Source organism: Stegodyphus dumicola, chromosome 3 (assembly GCF_044657685.1).
Source record: "Stegodyphus dumicola isolate Sdum_Otavi_A_Nest chromosome 3, ASM4465768v1".
NCBI classification, from domain to species: Eukaryota; Metazoa; Arthropoda; class Arachnida; order Araneae; family Eresidae; genus Stegodyphus; species Stegodyphus dumicola.
In genome coordinates, this window is record NC_140770.1 from 265,907,630 (window position 1) to 265,927,161 (window position 19,532).

The window sequence follows — 19,532 nt, forward strand, 5'->3', positions numbered from 1 at the left end:
GGCAGGGAATAAGTTTTTGTTTCGTATGACAGTTTAGCAGATGTTGTTAGGAATAACGTAAAAACGTTGACGCATAGGAATGGCGCCATCTGCCAGTGCCTGCATCTCCATATTTGCCTAATTGTGTTCGTTCCGTTTTAGCATTATCAATAATTGGTAAACAGATTTCAGTCTTCACCAACAGTCTGAAGCTGCCATCCTTGTGACAGTGCTCAGTGGGTGATACTATTTAACGGTGTGAGTAAGTGAGACTTTTTAGATTTAATTCAACAATTAAATTACGCAGAATAGTCTTTCTACTTTTTTTTTTTTTTCATCAAAGAAAATTTTAAAAATAACTTTCAATTCTCTGCAAGCTTTGGATATTATTATTCTATATGGTGCCTACTACATTCTCGTCCCGAAGTTTTATTACAAGATAATGTTAAAATGATGAAATATATATATATAGCGTCTTTGAAAAGAAGACAATCTATAGTTTACATTGTTCTTCAAGAAATGAATTCATTTCTAATCTTTAGATAAATTTTGGAATCTGAAGATACGAGCACAGTAATTTTTTATATTTTTAACTTAACTACGTTAGCTTTTATTCTCCGAGTTTATTTGAGATTTAGTACGTTTTTAAGTATGATTAATTTATTCCTTCTTTGTTTTGTTATCAACTTAGTTAAACGACAAATAGATTATTTCAAAAATATTGTGTGTCTCTTGAATAAGTAGTTGTATAAGTCAGTGGTCTCAAACTGGCGGTCTGCTGGCCGCATATGACCTCCGTTGCAATTTTATGCGGCTCGTGAAGACATTTTAATTATGACTTTGCTGCAAACACAATGTTACAAAGATTTCAAAAATTAAATTATTTGAAGGCTGCGATTACATTACATTCATTAGCATTAGCAACGACCGTGAAGAACGCATCGGGAAATCTATAAATGGAGCTAACTTAATTTAAAATGCAATATAAACCTTATACCAAGATTTGGAGATGCAGATTTTATTCACTTTTATTCGTGCTTGTTAACAAATAAATAAGTTCAATTAAAAGTTTTTTCACTAAGAATAATTTCTTACTTTATCAAAATCAAAATGACATCAAGTATCTAGCTGCAGTATGAAATAAAAAAAAAGTGTGTAATGATTTACATACAATATATGTATTTTTATTTATGCGTCATAGAAAAATTTAATAAATAACATAAAAGAGACTAAATTGTCATTATTTATTCTCAAGTTTTCTCCTACTTGGAAAATTTTCTGTGAAAACGTAAGAAATTTTTCATAATTTCTCTCACTTTAAATTAAAGTTATTTTATGATTAATTAAACACGTTAGAGCTATTTTAAATAAACTTCAGTCGGAAAATGTAAGTTTTAGTTGTCAATATATTTGAATTACAAAGTGTAACCAACAAAAATGTCTTGCAGGTACCAGATTTCAGACAAATAAATGTAAGTTTGAATTTTTTTTCCTTTGCGATTACTTAGTAATATTAATTTTTTTTTTAATTTGCTAATGAACATTTTTAATTTTGGTAAAAAGAATTCTGGCTTGTCAGCTGTTTTCAGATCGCACGTGTCTCCCGCGGGCAATTTGACTTTGAGACTGTTATTACAACCGAATTAAGAAAGAAATAAAATAAGGTAAACTTCTAGACTGTGATACCTTTGACCACGAGATGTCTTTTCGTAAACGTACATGAAATTCAAATTTTTGTACGTGTTCGCCTTACTGCCAAAAGAAAAATCAAATTAAAAAATTGTTCCTTATCTTAGAGGAACGGAGGAGGGAGGAGAAGAAAGACAATCCCCTTCCACACACACAAAAAAAAAAGATCCTGAGGAAGCCTGTCAAAATTAAATGGCAAATAATTTTCATCCGGAAAAAAAAAAAAAAAAAAAAAAAAAACAATTCGTTAACCCAAAAACAATTCGTTCGATGGAAAATTTCAGAGTTTAGCACTTGTGGTTGGTGGGAATTTGCAACCTATATTTCTGTATTAGAGTTTTTGTTGGCGTAAAAGTTACCTATATCTTACACGTTCGAAAAATCAGAAACTGATTCCGAGTAGTTATCATTAATAATAATCGTATACAATATCCAAAAGCTGAGATATTTTAGGCATTAACAATAATTCTATGCAATAATCAGAAGTTTGAATGAACTAAAATTCATTGAAATCGAAAACAAGTTTTTCTAATACTTGCGCAATAGCTGCAAAGTAAGATAATAATAGTTTATTTACTAAAGAAACATTGATTATATTATCTCTTAATATACATTTAGTAGAATGTATCAAATGAGGGAATCCAGAAGTAGTAAATTTAATTCCGAAAATTGTTTTTTAAAAAGAACTTGAATGTAAATCATGAAAAATAGATTTTGCAAGGTATTTAAATTTAAATCATGAATAACAAAATTTCAAACTTTGAAAACGAAAATTAATAAACCAAGTAATTATCGTCATTGATCGGAAATTAGTTGACTTTTCAAGGGGAATAAACGAACTCCCGTTCAATAAGCAATAATTAATAAAGGCGGTGTTTCGTCTTTTTTACTCAAATGAGAATGATGATGCCAAACTGGCAAATTAAGTTAGGCCAAAATTGTAGTTCCGTTAAATGATTGGATTTTTAGAAAACTTGAGACACTAAATCCAAATTAGAGTACCAAAGAGCTCATTCTGAATGTAGCATTTTCGCTAAGATAATAGATTCTTTAGAAATTTTGAGTGAACAGCCAACTTATGTAGTAAAATTTACAAGATTCTTGAGTAAAGTGTCTCCCGACACCAGTCCCGGATCTAGCGGGGGGCAAGCCGGGGTTCTTGCCCCGGGCGGCAACTCTCGTGGGCGGCAAGTTCAAATACTATAACCAGTATTTTTTAGTTTTCAGATCTCTTCTGTATTCTTTCGTTTTTTTTTTTTTTTTTTTTTTTTTTTTTTCTTTTTTTCAAATATGCTTGCTTTTAATAGCCCGCACTATATTTAGCGAGACGCGACCATTTATTTAGGACTGTTCAGTGTAATTATGCCAATTCTAAGTTTTTCTTATTAAGGCAATTCATAGTGAATTTCATTTACATTAAAAGAAACCGTCTGTGCGCTAAGGAGGAGAAAAGCGAAATATAGAAAACGAACCAAAGATAAGGCCAAACAGAGAAAACAAATTTCAGCTAAGATGAAAAAATAACTTTACGGAAGAAGTAAACCGTCAGACCCTACCGCAATTCCCATTATGCTGAGATTCTAGAGGGTATTAATATTTCTTGCAATTTGCACGACCAACTATGACTGCCTATATCATACCCAAACAATCTACAAGTCAGCATTTGAAAGAACAACCTTCTTCATCGACATCAAACGAATAGCTAAAGGATAGAAACCATGGTATAAAGATATCTTCATTTAGAGGGGGGCGGGGAGCAGAAAGACGAAAAACTAAAAATTTTGATTTGTTGGACCCATGCATTTGGCTGGTCATTGAAAAAACTAAAAATAAAACCAACAATCTTCCTTAAGCAGTCAATCAGTTGTATTAGCCAGTAAACATCTAGAAAACGTAAACCTCAGTTCCATTGAACTTGATGGCAGACATTTGACATGTAATACAGAGCATTAGTAAATAATGAAAAGCTTAGGAGATCTTGGTTTACATATTTTAAAATCAAGAATGCAATTTTTTACAATACACTCTGCAAGATTTATCAGAAACATGGTGCTGCCGCTATACCATGCTACATATAGTAAATATAGAAATTCAAAAGTAATTCCTCTTCCGTGTTCTGTGTAGTTAACGAAAGAACTGACCAAAACTGAGGAATTATAAAAAATGAGAGAAAAATCCTATAGAATATTGGATACAAGAGTCTAAAACAGTAGCCGAAAAAATTGCAGTTGAGTCTAATCTAACGAAAAAAAAATTCCACAGCACAAAAAGCAATCTGAGGAACTGTTTGAGGACGAATCACGTACACTTCAATCTGTTCAGATCGAAGTTTCAGCAAATTAAAACATATTAAAAAAATATCTACGATCATCGGTAAACCAGGAGCGTTTATCAAGTCACGCAATTCTGGCAACCGAAAATCAAATCGTAGATCAAATTATGACGATTCCATGTACTGATTTGCAGAACAAAAGGCTTGCAGAGTAAAATTTAAATTTTCGTTATTAATTCCGTGATATTTTAATAGTGTTAAGGCAGGTAAGAACTTAAAATTACTTATGCAATAGGAAGTATGAAAAACAAGACAGGAAGCACGAATACTCTGAGTGATAGCCCATATTCTGTATAATCTTTTCAGAATTTTTCCTTTCCGCAATAGCCCACATTTTGTATGCAATGGCCCCATTAGTGGCTGAGCAATAAAACCGCTGAGCACTAGTAGTTCGGTCCGAGGGTCAAATATATATGAATGTGCTGGCTGTATGAGCATTTCCGTGATTTTCCCCGTGTGTAACATACATAAGAGCTAGTTTCCCTTACAATTTTTTTTCCACAGGGCATTCCTCCTTTTCCATGCTGTGCCTAATGGCGAAACACATAGTAAATAATCAGACAAATGTCCTGAGCAATGGCCGAGTCATTAAGACCGCTGAATTACTGGTAGTTAGACCTTACCTGGGTTCAAACCCAGGCGAACAGGCTGGCTGCATGGTTTGTTTTTTGGATTTCCTCATGTGTAACGTGAACACGAGCCAGTTTCCGGTAAAACATTGCTCCACGGAAGCACCTCTCCTCTAAGCAGATAGCCCTCCTGTCTTTGCCATATTCATATAATCTGACCTAACATAATTTAACCAGTATGAAATAACACGGAATAGTGAGAAGCTTAGGAGATGCCCCTTCACCCTAGAGTGGAAAAACGAATGGTTTCGAGGACTGGGAGGGTTAGAAGCATTTCAGGATTAGAGTTAGGATTAGGATTGAATCCGAAAGTAAGCTCATCAGAAAGGCGGTTCTCCTAGGAGGAGACGATTTTCTAAAATTTTGGTACGTATTTTTCCTTTATAACAAAACAAAACAAAAAAAAAAAAAAAAAAAGCACGTAAGGAATTTAGTATAAAGTATAAAATGGAACTTAGGTTTTTACTTCAAACCCTGCCTATTTCTGTACAAATTAAAACTTGTTAGAGAAACTTAAAGGATGATGGGTGAGATGGCAGTTTTAGCTTTTGCCCCACATCAGAAAAATCAAAGATCCGGCGCTGCCTGACACCCTCGCTTTTATGCATGTTAATTCAAGACTATTTTTATAAAAATAATAAACAGTAGTAATCGTAACTGGAATTATGAAATAAAACTCAAAGCAATTGAAATAAACATGAGAAACACAAGAAACATAATAAATTATGTTATCTTTGCAAAAATAAATTAAATAAAAGTTGAAAAATTGAAATAGTATAATAAGAAATAATGAAATGTAAAATGTACATGAAATATAAAAGGCCAGAATGTGAATTAATTACGTTCTTTCTAGCGGGATGTCGGTAATGTGTTTTCTTCTGTTTCTTACTCAAGAGAGGTGGTGTAGGCCAACTATCCGAAATTCCGTTATCGGCAGTGGGGCTACTTTGAATTATTAGTGGCGGTGAACCTTTGAGAAGCTATTTTTGGTATGTGGGAGGGGCTTGGTATGTTGGAGGGCGGTTGTTGCTGAGTTCTTATGTGAGTGAAAGCGTCTGTTAAAATTTTGAATGTACTAACTAGTGAATGGAAATTAATTAATTTCTGGCTAATTGTCGTGGCGGAACGAGAAAGAAAAGAAGAAAAATAGTAATTTTTATTGCTAACGAGCTATTTGGCAGACTATAGAATATGAAATAGGCTCATTTTTTAGTAACAGCTTAAGAAAGGTCTGAAAATAATGATATTTTACATTATATACAATTTTGTAATTACACTATGTACAAATCCTGCAACTGATAGTCATCCATCTTATACTGCCTTTTTTCAAGTTTAGGAACAAATTATCATATCCCTATCAGTTAAATGATTTAGAGAGAGTATTTAACGCCTTCTTCTTTTAAGACAATGGGCCCACCAGCGGCCGAGCGGTAAAGACGCTGAACACTGGTAGTTCGGTCCGAGGTTCGAATCCCGCGAAAGGGCTGGCTGCATGGGCGTTTTCGTGGTTTTCCCCATGTGTAACGTGTATACGAGCCAGTTTCCCTTAGAAAGTCCTCCACGAAAGGCATCCCTCCCTTTAGGCAGATAGCCCTCGTGTGCTTTGCCATAATTAAATACACCTTTAAGACAATGGTTAATAAATCGATTAGGTATTAGATTATTTTTGAGAATTTTAATAAGGAGCATAATTTTGCGTTGTAGATCTATCGTATCTGTGCAAATATTTTTAATACGTTATATTTGATTTAAGATAGTATTACTAATAACTTTTTGGAGATGTCGGAAGTCCAATTTATTAATTTGTTAGTATTGAAATTGAAGTTTCTTGTTTTGTCAAAGAGTAAAATTTTTTTGTAGTTAATGATTTGAAGATCAAGATAGTCGATGTTATTTTGCGAATGATTAGTTTTATTAAGTGTAAGGCATTCTCACTAAATCTCTGAGTTTTCAATCTTATTTAAATTATTAAATGTAATAAGATCATCTATATATCTGTAAGTGTGATTGTAGTAATTTAATTCTTGTTGTTGTAGGTTTTTTTGGAAGTTAAAATCTTTGATAAGTAAAAAGAGATTACAGATGGAAGTACTTGAATGTGCGCCCATTGGAAGTCCTCTGACTTGCTTTAAAAGTTAATTTTGAAATTTAAGGTAGTTATGAAAAATGGTGCATTTTAGGTAGGTTTTTCTACTTACTAAAGTTCATAATCGTGAGCATAGCAGGGAAGAGTTTAGGCAGATCTACTAGACTAGTATAAATTTCTTCTAAAGGAAGTGAGTCATAGCAGTTAATGTTTTGAATGTCGATTGCCTGAATGGCATTAATGACAGGAGTGTTATTTTGAATGATCCAGCAATATTTATGATTAGTGTTACAATCGTTGAAAATAATTTTACAAATTTTTTTAAGCTGAAGTGCAAAACAATAGTCTACATTTTTTTTTTTTTTTTTTTTTTTTTTGTAGTTATTAGTTCCATTTGCTATGAATCTGTATGAAATTTGGAAAGAGTATATAGGCTAGTAAATCTGTTGTATTTTGGATTTAAAGAGATATTTAGTTTTTTATGAAAAGTTTCAATTCTGTTAATTATAGATGTTTCTGTATTGTTTGCTAATTGATAAGTAGTTGTGTTGAAAAGTTCTTTATTAATAATTATTGCGTAGAACTGTTTTCATATAATGCTAAAGTTATTATTTGCTTTATCTATTTTGGTAGTAGCTAAAAGCTTTTTTAAATTTTTAATATCAGACAGTAGTTGTGACCAATTTAATGTACTTTGAAACTTGATGAGAAAGTGCAGTAGTGTTTAAGTATTTCATCTTTTCATTTTAAAAAGGTATCTATAGATAAATTCAGTTGATAGCTTGCTTTAAATTCGTTGAGGCTGTTTTCGAAAATCTTGTAACAGTAATTTTTGTATATGTATCTCACTGGTCTGTATTTTACTCCATAACTCAATAGTGTTGTTAGTTGATCATTTTGTATGATATCCAGGTTGCCAGTAATTATGTGTTGGTGATGAGCATCTACACAAATACTGTAAATTAGTAATTTGTAATGTCATTCTGCCGACTCTTCTATTTCATGGGGGTTAGTAGCAAGCTGCTTAACGGCTTTTGCTATTTAAATGCAACTACTGATTTGGTGTCTATAGCTGGGAAGTAAACTTTACATTCGTTGAAGATGCTAGAGAATCGAATATTGTCAAACTGCGGATGCAGAAAATTGACTTTAAAAATAAATTTTGCTTAGAGCCAGACAGTTAGAAAGTCTGAAGTTGCAAAAATCAAGAACCATGTCTTTAACAATTTGTATTTAGTCGTAGTTTTCAAGAATGAATTTTTTCAGTTTTAAAAGGAATTTATTAGTACAAGAGTGTAACCAGATGAGGAGTTTCTTGGGGAAGTTTGCAGAATCAAAATAACATTTTAATTGTTTTTTCAATATAACTGTATCCAAAGTTGGTAAAAATCTCGTATTATGTATTTTACTTCCTCTTTTGCCTCTTTACTCTTTGTTGCTGTAAAGTTTAAATTGGCTAATTCTGTCTTCCAATCTTCTGGATATTGTAAACGTATCTTCACATCTTCTGGATATTGTTTACAATATCCAAAAATTCGCCATTAACAATAGTTGTATACAATATCCAGAAGTTGATGTATTTCAAGCAATTAATTGCATGACGCTTTACTTTCTCAACTCATCTTGCAGTTCTTAATTATAATAGCCAAGATCTTGGTTGTGCGTCTGGGATACTTAAGCTCCGTACTAACTTCCTGATTGATTACAGAAGGATCCGTTAAGTAGAAAGGCATTTGAAAGTTTTTCAGGATCGTTCGTGCATGTCATACGAATGGAATTAACCGGGGCTGATTCATATGACTTCTGAAGGAACTTGGAAATTTTTATCGCCTTCTGCAAGGTATTTTACTGCTATGTATTTTCGTTTTGGATTTCTTATTATCCGAAATTAATAATATTCTTGCTTCTTCTATAGTCTGACCATTTTCTATGACTGCAAATGTGTTATTGGTTGGGATTTTCAAGGTAGAGAACGAATCACTCATTTGCTTGCTTGGTGTTCTTCTTTTGGATCGTGAAAAGTTCTCCTAAGCGGATTCTCAGTCCTTATTAGTTAGGAAGTTTTACAAGAAGTCTTACGATCCGGATGCGATGCTTTGATGTTATTCACGCCGATTAAATTCCTACCTTTAACAAGCGGTTTCAAGTGCTATTTTTCCCTGAAAGCTAGAAACTGCTAAAAAATGTTAGCATCGTTTGTCATCATGTGAATTGACAGAAAGCAGGGAAAAAAAAGATATCAGCTTTGACGGATTAACTACTGGTTCTATCAATAATAGTTAATTAGTTACTAACCAGTAGTTAATTATTTAATTAGTTATAACTATTAATATAACTATAGTCTGACCATTTTTTATGACTGCAAATGTGTTATTGGTTGGGATTTTCAAGGTAGAGAACGAATCACTCATTTGCTTGCTTGGTGTTCTTCTTTTGGATCGTGAAAAGTTCTCCTAAGCGGATTCTCAGTCCTTATTAGTTAGGAAGTTTTACAAGAAGTCTTACGATCCGGATGCGATGCTTTGATGTTATTCACGCCGATTAAATTCCTACTTTTAACAAGCGGTTTCAAGTGCTATTTTTCCCTGAAAGCTAGAAACTGCTAAAAAATGTTAGCATCGTTTGTCATCATGTGAATTGACAGAAAGCAGGGAAAAAAAAGATATCAGCTTTGACGGATTAACTACTGGTTCTATCAATAATAGTTAATTAGTTACTAACCAGTAGTTAATTATTTAATTAGTTATAACTATTAATATAACTATAGTCTGACCATTTTTTATGACTGCAAATGTGTTATTGGTTGGGATTTTCAAGGTAGAGAACGAATCACTCATTTGCTTGCTTGGTGTTCTTTTGGATCGTGAAAAGTTCTCCTAAGCGGATTCTTAGTCCTTATTAGTTAGGAAGTTTTACAAGAAGTCTTACGATCCGGATGCGATGCTTTGATGTTATTCACGCCGATTAAATTCCTACTTTTAACAAGCGGTTTCAAGTGCTATTTTTCCCTGAAAGCTAGAAACTGCTAAAAAATGTTAGCATCGTTTGTCATCATGTGAATTGACAGAAAGCAGGGAAAAAAAAGATATCAGCTTTGACGGATTAACTACTGGTTCTATCAATAATAGTTAATTAGTTACTAACCAGTAGTTAATTATTTAATTAGTTATAACTATTAATATAACTATAGTCTGACCATTTTTTATGACTGCAAATGTGTTATTGGTTGGGATTTTCAAGGTAGAGAACGAATCACTCATTTGCTTGCTTGGTGTTCTTCTTTTGGATCGTGAAAAGTTCTCCTAAGCGGATTCTCAGTCCTTATTAGTTAGGAAGTTTTACAAGAAGTCTTACGATCCGGATGCGATGCTTTGATGTTATTCACGCCGATTAAATTCCTACCTTTAACAAGCGGTTTCAAGTGCTATTTTTCCCTGAAAGCTAGAAACTGCTAAAAAATGTTAGCATCGTTTGTCATCATGTGAATTGACAGAAAGCAGGGGAAAAAAAGATATCAGCTTTGACGGATTAACTACTGGTTCTATCAATAATAGTTAATTAGTTACTAACCAGTAGTTAATTATTTAATTAGTTATAACTATTAATATGCATATTTAGTCAAGAAAAATTAATGCTTGACTAAATATGCATATTGATAGTTATAAAAGCTGAGCATTTGAGAAATAATATTTTATTACATTGAATTGTGTTGTTGGACTGATATCATTCAAACAATGTACAAACAATTTCTCTAAAAATTTAATCTTGTCGGTTATGCACAACGAGAACAAGCTTCTTCTGCAGTGAGAGATGCATGTCAAGAAGTACTTGCTTTTAGGCTAAGTTCTTGAGAACAAATGCAGTTTATCAAATATAAGTGTCAATAAGTAATACTTGGATACTGAAATAATGTTTTGATGCTTAATAGAGGTATTTGTTTTCTAATAAGTAATAAAGTTGTCTAAAATCGAAGCCTTTATGGCCTTTTTAGCCCTTGGCAACCACTGGAGCAATTTGTTAGACACAGTCCTTATGCAGTCAAGTTGCTAGTAGTCAACTGATATGTTTTACTTACATATCAGTTGACTGAACTTATATGTTTGCTAGGTTACTTTGCTCCCTTTTCTTTATTCGATCCTAAGCGATGAAGTTATGCGTGGCTGATTTCTAAATTCAATTAACTAGACATAAAAAAAATGAGAGGGTTGTAATAGTTGCTTCTAACTTTATGATGTCCAAATGCTTCTAGGTTTTAAGAGGTCGTCATTCTTAGGAATGCAACAAATTCAGAACTTTTAATTCACCTGAATATGCATACATGTGTCTGATTACTTTTAAATGTTTATTTTTAGGTTCCAAGACTTCTAAATTTGTACCCAGAATTCTTTCGGATCATCATGCCGAGAGAAACTGCGTCTACTGCGCAGTACACGAAAGATTTGTTTCAAGATTCTTTACTTACTGGAATTCCTCAAATAGTTCAGACTCGCAGCTTAGGTAGGAAGATTCTCAAAAGCACGATTTTGGTAAGTTGCGTCATAGGTTTCGTATATCAAACAACGGAATTTATGAAAATTTTCTGGAGTTACCCTACTGTACTAGACATTGATGTCGAATACCCAGAAATCATTGAATCGCCAGCAATCACGTACTGCAATCTCAATGGGTAATACCTTTTAACTACTTCCATTCAGATTTTATTAGTAATTTTTCTATATAAGTGTGAAATTATTATGTATGCCTAAAATTGCATAAAAAACATTAACTGCTTTATAATTATGAAATCAAACTATATTCTGTTGTAAGTATTAATTCTTAAACTTTCCTCAGTTTCAAACTGCGCTTAACCCCTAATTACCTGTGGCAAGTAATGTAGGTAAAACTGGAAATAATGGATAACTAAAAAAAAAAAAAAAAAAGACTTTATGTAATGGAGAAGGAATACTTCTTCAGAGATTTGAAAGAAAAAACTATACCATATGATATGTAAACCTTACCTTAGCTATAATTAAATCAAAATTACTCATATATTCTGTGTTATATATTATTAATTTTGCAAGTCATTAGGACATCCTTTCTAGCTGCCCAAATCTATGATGCAAATAGTCTAACAATTTGTGTACACATTCCAGTTCTTTATCGTGGCTATTTTTTTTTTCTCAACGTCGTTTTCACTTTCGTCTTTATGTTCTCTGATATTAGCCACTCTTCTGTCTTTGCATCTAAAATATCTTGGTTTAATACAAACTCGTAGCCTTCATCTTATTTTGTGTTTCTCAGCTACTCTTTCATGTTTTTATTGCTAACATTCTGAAAACTCTGAATTTCAGAAATGTTTCAACAAGGTGTGACTTAGTTATCGCGTTACCGGTACAATGAACCTTCATTATATTACTAAGGATATTTTTTTCCCTCACTTCCCCAGATAATTATTAGAGTTAAGCTTTACTTCAAGACTAAGCTGTCAGATTCACTGCATCAGACAACATAAATTTCTTCAATCTCTTCATGAATGTTTCTTCTTCTTCAAGAAACTTTCTTAGAAGATTACTCTGAGCTGCAGGGTGACAAGAAATATTTTCGGAAATAAACTGGCCATAGCTGTTCACCACTGACTGATTGATTGACTGATTATGGCAAAACAGTTCAGGTATATCTTTCATTACTAACAATGCAACAATAGCCGTAATAACACAATCTGATCAGCAACTATTTCTGAACCTTTTAGCTTCGTGAACAAGCGTTAATAATCCCATTTATAATTTAGTTTGAGAAGTAATATGTACTAGCTAGGAAACACATCTTATTTCTACTGATCCAAGGTTAAGGTTTAATAAATATGTCGCAAGCATATTTCAGACGATATCTTGCTTCCTTCGAAAGGAAATCAAAACGCAACTTCCAAAACGACTGTGCGTTAGCTCATGGAACTAGTGGTACTAAAAAATGATGAAAGATATATTTTCTAAACTTTCCTTCAGTAGGAGAATGACTACATTGCTCTCCCTGCTTAAACCGAATAATTACACTTCATAATTCATTATACAAAAAAGACCGTAAGTCCCAAATTAGTTTATAATTTCCAAAAAGTCCTTGTAAAAAGAATAGATCAAATTTTTAGATATGCCGCTGGTATAACAGAAAAATTTCTCAGATGTTAACTGTTTAGTATTAAAGCAAAGGATGGTGAAATATGATATGATACTCCGGAGTGTGGCCTGGATCTGACTGTCTCTCACTCTGGTGTGACGTATGTATGGACAGAATAAAGGACACTTTTTTTTTTTTTTTTTTTTTTTTTTCCAAAATGGATTTAAAATAAGTTCAAAAGGCATTTTTTTATGAGATGTATGTATGGATGTAGCTCGCTTAACTCAAAAACAATTAGTCGTAGAACGCTGAAATGTTGTATATAGGACTGCTATAATATCTAGTTGTGTACCTCCCGTTTTTATTGCCGTACGCAATACCAAACATACACGTATATATTTGGTAAAAAGCTACAAAGAAGGAAAAAAAAAAACCTTAAAAAAAATAAATAAATAAAAAAATCTGAAATGTTTCAGATTTTAAATTACGTCCAAAGGGGCGTTTTTTTTTAACGTTTTGAGTGTTACCTTGATTTATTAAATATCATGTTCTTTGCACTTAAACCATAAAATTCAGTTCAAGAGCAATATCGCAAAATAATGTTAAATTAAGCATATCTTTAGAATTTCCGATATACACAGTCTCGCGAGCTGGACATAAAAGTATTTTTTTTCTATATAACGTTGCCATTTCTCGCTTTTAAAGCATTGAGTTTGTAAATCAAAAATTCGTTAAAGTTTTACAAAATATAAAATCTATAATAAAACAAATTCCAAATTTGGGATTTCAGATGCCCATATTCGCAGTAGGATTTCGTCATTCAAAATTCGATGGCTCTATGTACCATTGTTTTATCACAATGCGAGAAATAGACAATCATTTATGCAGATTTTTCATTATTTAATTTCTTCAAATATAATGCAGGACTATAACATTTTGTGGCAACAGTTTGAAAAGTGAACCGACGTTTATGAGTCCGACGCAAAATCGCAAAACGAAAACAATAGTCCTTCAGGGACAAAGCCCCTTTGGACTAAAAAAAACTGAAAGGTTTCAGATTTTAAATTACGTCTAAAGGGGCTTTTTTTTTTTTTTTTTTTTTTTTTTTAATGTTTTGTGTGTTACCTTTATTTATTAAATATCATGTTTTTTGCACCTAAACCATAAAATTCAGTTCAGTAGCAATGTCGCAAAATAATTTTAAAATGATCATATCTTTAGAATTTCTGATACACAGTTCCGCGCACGCTGGAGATAAAAAGGTTCCCCCCCCCCCGCCGTAGAGTGTTGCCATTGCTCGCTTTTAAATCGTTGAGTTTGTTACTCAAAAATTCGTTCAAATTTCAAGTTTCAAATTTGGTCTGCCACATGCCCATATTCGTAGGAGGATTATGTCATTGAAAATTCGATGGCTGTATGTACCGTTGTTTTATCACAATGCGAGAAATAGACATACATTTATGCAGATTTTTCATTATTTAATTTCTTCAAATATAATGCAGAACTCTAATATTGGGTGGCACCAGTTTGAAAAGTGAAACGGACATTTATAGTGATTCAACGCAAAATCGCAAAACGAAAACAATAGTCCTTCAGAGACAAAGCCCCTTTGAACTAAAAATTAGGGAATTTCACAGTTTATTTTAAAAGTAAAGTTCTGCGCTAAGATTATAAATTTTAATTCTAATGAAGGATGTATAAATAAGTAGATTATCTCCTAGGAAATGTGAAGAAAATTTAGATTGTAAAGGCGTACTATTGTGGAAACCGAATTTGGAATTACTTAAACTGAAATTTGTAATTTATTAAATGCTGAATTGATAAAAATAGTGTATTTAAACAATTAAAATCATTGATGATTCTACAGAAAGATCCCGACTTTTCAAGGGGCATTCGAATCCCTCTGTACAACTACTAGCAGTTCGTTAGGATAATATTTTGTCGTTTTTCCATTTGTGAACAAAACCCTTATTCTAAATTCTAAATGTGATAATCAGTAATATAAAATACCTGAACTGAAATCTTAAATTATGGCAAAAAATAATAAATTGTTACGTTTTTTACGGGTTTGGGGATTTGGAGTGATTGACGACAACACTTGATGAAGAATGAAAACACAATTTATTTGCCACTATTACTCAGGACAGTTCCATAAACATGTTTACAGTCGTCGAAAAACTATGACAAGCACACTGAAACAATCAGCAACACAGGCTATCAGGCTATAACGGTGAACAAAGCTTCACAGCAAAGCACTAGAGTACAATTCCCGACTCGGTTCGGTCGTTCTCGGAACTCAACGTACTCTCGAGACTCTCCACACTACAACTCGCGATGCACTCGACGATACACGCGATAGCCTCAACGATGCACCAACTCGCGATACGTTCGACGACCGACTCGACACTAGACTCAAAGGGTACATACACTCTCGATGCACTTCACGATCCACTAACGAAACACTAGACTGACGATCAAATCTATAGACTCGACGATGCACTCGCTAGACTCACGATCCGACGACCATCTCGACACTAGACTGACAGTCAACTCGCTAGATAACGAAACACATTCTAGACTGCTACTTTGCGTAAAGGCAGGTTTTGTATAGCTTTTGGCCTGCCTTCGAGGATAATCTGGGCCAAACCAGTAAGAATTCGTTCTAGAAGATTCTCCATCCGTCTGTGGCATATCACCAATTTTGTCGCAAAATGAGCGATTTAGAGCCAAGTATGGTAACCATTCCTTGCCATTTTCTGGGAACCCTAAACCCGCTTTGCCGGGAAGCTATCTTACCGTATCTAGACATTTCGTAACAATATATATGCCCACTTCCTTACCCGGCCTTTACTTCTGCAATCGTTGCTCGTCATATACTTCAAATTACAGAAGAGTTTTAAATGACAAAAATATTCGTGTTTTAACAATGTCAAATTAAAAAAAAATTAATGTTGGACAAATAAAGCAATTAAACTTTTAATCCGATTTCTCGATTCCTATATGTATCTTTGGAAAAGTTTTATTCTTATAATGGAGAAAAAAAAAAAAAAAAAAAAAGAAGTTTGACTTCCATATGAAAATTATTGAGAAGGATGTTTAATTTCAAAATTTCCAGTTTTTGATGCCATTTTCAGCTTGCTTTGAGAGGAATCAATTAATTAAGTTAGTCTAATTCGAAGAAATACTTTAAAGTGAATTGCAGAAAAAAGTGCGTATAATTTAATAGAACATAGGACATACCAGGAAGTTATGCGGTGTCCACATTAGATTTTTTAATTTTCTTGAACTGAATTTTTGTCTGTTTTGTGTAACACTTTGGATTTTGTTTACAACAGTTCAGCTGTTTTCCTTATAATAACGTGAGTATATATGTATGCACTGCCTTGTGAGTTATCATCATGTTTATGCTTTCTGTAGTTCAAATTAAAATGTTTTTCTTACAGTATCTTATTCATTATCTAGTTATTATCCACTAAATATGTTTTCAAGAAAAGAAATATAATTTCCTCTTTTCTTATGTAAGTTACTCAAAAATCATTTTAAACAAATTTGTTAAATTAAGAATTCATATTGCTGCAATATTCATATTAGTCAAATTAAATAAATATTTATAAATTTCAGTATCAAACGAAACTCCTTTTGTGAAGAATATCCAGATAACTGCACATCTCCTCAAAACATCACAGCGTTTTGCAACGCTTTTCCAGATGTGTGCCGTAAGCAGGGAATTGAAAATTTAAAGGTATTAAACATATGTTATATTCACTCATATTTTCTTGTTATTCGTTGCAAATTTCTATAGGTAAAAATTAAAGGAAATTCCCGAAAGTACTGAAATTAGATTTCCTTCTTTTATAGTACCCGAAAGACGAAGCTTTCAAATTTGAAGAAATAGCTACCATTGATGATTTGAAAAACCTTGGCCATTCGAGTGAAGACATTTTAATTTACTGTCGAAAAATGCATAAAGATACACACGAGTTCGTGGAATGCAAGTGAATATATATTAATATTTCTTTTTTTAAGTAGTAGTATTAAGAGAAGTAGGTTTCCGTTATACGGGCGCCATGAAAAAACACTTTTAAAATGCGTAGTAACCAGGGAGGTTAGAATAGGAGGATGGAGGGTTCACAGCTCCCTGCACTTTCGGGAAATGAAACCCTACCTAACAAGCGGCGTCCATGTTTGTAATGTCAAAACATTGCATTACGGCAGTGAAACGTACGTGTTTCTAAGCTGTTCCGTGCATATATATTTTCCAGTGAAAGTGTGTTAAATTTATAATGAAATGCCTCACTATTGTTAAATTTTTGTTTTAAAGTAATGAAAATTATATCCATAATTTACTATGTACAAAAAATTATTAAGAAATACTTTGAAATCTAAATGCATGTGTATAACTTTAAAGCCTTTCAAAATGATGTTGCGGTATATTTCATGTCTTTTTATATGTTCATATGTTCAATTATGTAAATATTTTACCTACTTTTATCACTATATTGTCCAGAAATTTGTAAGTTTACGCAAACAATTTTTAACAACAGAGCAGTTTTTCTTTATCAAATGCAAATATTATATTCATAACAGTTCACAAAATTTAAAAGTGAATAATAATTAATACATAAAGAAAAGTATTACTTTATTTAACACCTTTAAACCCGATTTTTAACCTTTCGCCCCGCGTCGTTTTAAAAAAGTCCCGATTTTTGGAAAGAATGCACAAGCTAGGGAACGGCGAGAGAATACGTTTTTCGGCTGCCATGTGGCTACTTCGCCAGGATATGAGGCTTCTATTATTTTTGTTAATTTTATAATGTTAAATTTTAATAATAACAAATAATTGTTGACAACTGATTATCGAGAACTGCTTATCAAAGTTTGCCTTCTTAATCAGTTGTTAGAATTCGACCACCATTGTTTGGACTTAGGTATTTTTTGGCATAGGTAATGACGAAAACATTTTAAAACTGTCTCTCAGACGATACACATCGTACAGGGTGTTAGTGCTAGTTAAACAAGTGATGTCAACAAATCAGTTATTTAGATAATTTAGGTACGTAATTTATTTATTTATTTCATAAACACATAAAATTTTCTTGAATTTAGCAGACAGTACTCTTATTATTTGTATTTTAGAGTGGCGGCAAAAGTTCTAGCGTGGACCTTGAAAATGACGCTTACGACTTGCGTTACGGCAAATTCAGAGAAAGAAATATAGAAATAAAATTAAAATAATTTTTAAAATATAGTTACTTTACAAGAAACAAATTAATTTAATTTTTAAGCTAACAATAAAATATGTTCATGTAATTATATACCTACTTACTGTGTTTTTTAAGCAATATATATATATATATATATAGATAAAAATTTATAATATAATATATAAATTTATAATAAATTACTTTTTTAGATTTTTAACGTAATGAGTAAGAACAAAAGATGCGAATTTAAAGATGATCTAAGAAGTGAATTTTCTTTTGTTAAAGAAACCCAAAGCGATTACATGGTAAAAAAATGTGAGAAATGTAATGGTGAGTTTTCTATTTCGCCCGGCTGGAAGAATGATATTTCAAAGCACTCGGGGACACAAAAACATAAAAGTTATGTAAATACTACCTGCATCTTCCTACAAAATGCAGGAATTCTTTCGGAAAAAAATTTATGGAGACCAAGAAAGAAATTAGCATTAGCAGAAGGATTTAATGTCTTTTCATGCTATAATAATCACAATCATACCTTCAGATCCTGTACATCACAAGTTGTCCAAAAGTTATTCAACAAAAAACGACAGCAATCTTCTAAAAGAATTCACTGAAATGAGAAATATGCCAAAGAATAAAATAATACTATACGTAATTTATTAATGCATTTTATATTTGTAAATCGTACTTATGTTGAAATTAAGTAAAATATATTACTTTACTATTTTTGCGTTATATTAAAATTTGTGTTGCTCCATAGAAAATCGGTTTGTGCAACACAAGATCTCATGCTTCAAAAATTTTAAAAATAATAATAAAAATAAATAAATAAATAAATAAAAATAAAAAAATAAAAAAAATACATGTTGCAATGACGTACTTCCTTGCACAGGTCACAGCAGTACTAGCAATATGGCGGCCAAGATTCACGGTTTGAATTGAACCTTCCCTCCTTCTATTCTAACCTCCTTTGTAGTAACGTGCCGGAATAGCAATAATGCGATCAGCTAAATCATCCCGGTTTTTATGAGTGAAATTGAGTCAAATGTTCACTTGCTATGATTTGCAGTCTTTTTTTAGAACTGTGCGAAACATAATTTGATAGATGACTTTCTTCGTACACATTATTTGACTAAAATTATTTTTGTAGAAAAAAATGGATTTCGCAATCTAGGATTTATAAAAAGATGAGGAAGAGGCAGTAAAATTACTACAGCGTAAAGAAATTCTTCGTAGGTCAAGATTTTGTAAAAAAAAATCAAGAAATGATTTTGTGCTTTACCAATTACGATACACCAAAACAGTGTTGCAATTTTAGATCTTCCCGAGAAAAAAAAAAAAAAAAAAACACTTGGTTTAAAGGATTGCACCTAAATTCCATTTACAGCTGTAACATTTATCTACTATTGGTGCCATGAACTGACCTCAGTTGAGTTTTGTAATATGCAGTTAAAGATAAACCTCAATACAGTCGTCGACTGGAACAATTATATGCAAAGGTTTGAGTTCACGACTTATTATGT

The 19,532-nt window shown here is 32.3% G+C and overlaps 1 protein-coding gene across 4 annotated transcripts in view; it reads left to right on the forward strand.

The window, feature by feature from the left end:
* LOC118190969 (FMRFamide-activated amiloride-sensitive sodium channel-like) overlaps positions 1-19,532 on the forward strand; it is a 63,291-nt gene that overhangs the window by 850 nt on the left and 42,909 nt on the right. For 2 of the 4 annotated variants that reach the window (XR_015040452.1, XM_085814101.1), the window contains exons 2-4: positions 11,068-11,381; positions 16,427-16,547; positions 16,664-16,800. Coding sequence is in view for 3 of the 4 variants with exons in the window: in XM_085814101.1 (XP_085670227.1) it covers positions 11,113-11,381; positions 16,427-16,547; positions 16,664-16,800 (527 nt within the window). In the remaining variant the exon portion in view is untranslated. Of the gene's footprint in view, positions 1-88; positions 242-11,067; positions 11,382-16,426; positions 16,548-16,663; positions 16,801-19,532 lie in introns of those variants that run through there. The other 2 variants (XM_085814102.1, XM_085814103.1) reach the window with 2 other exon arrangements.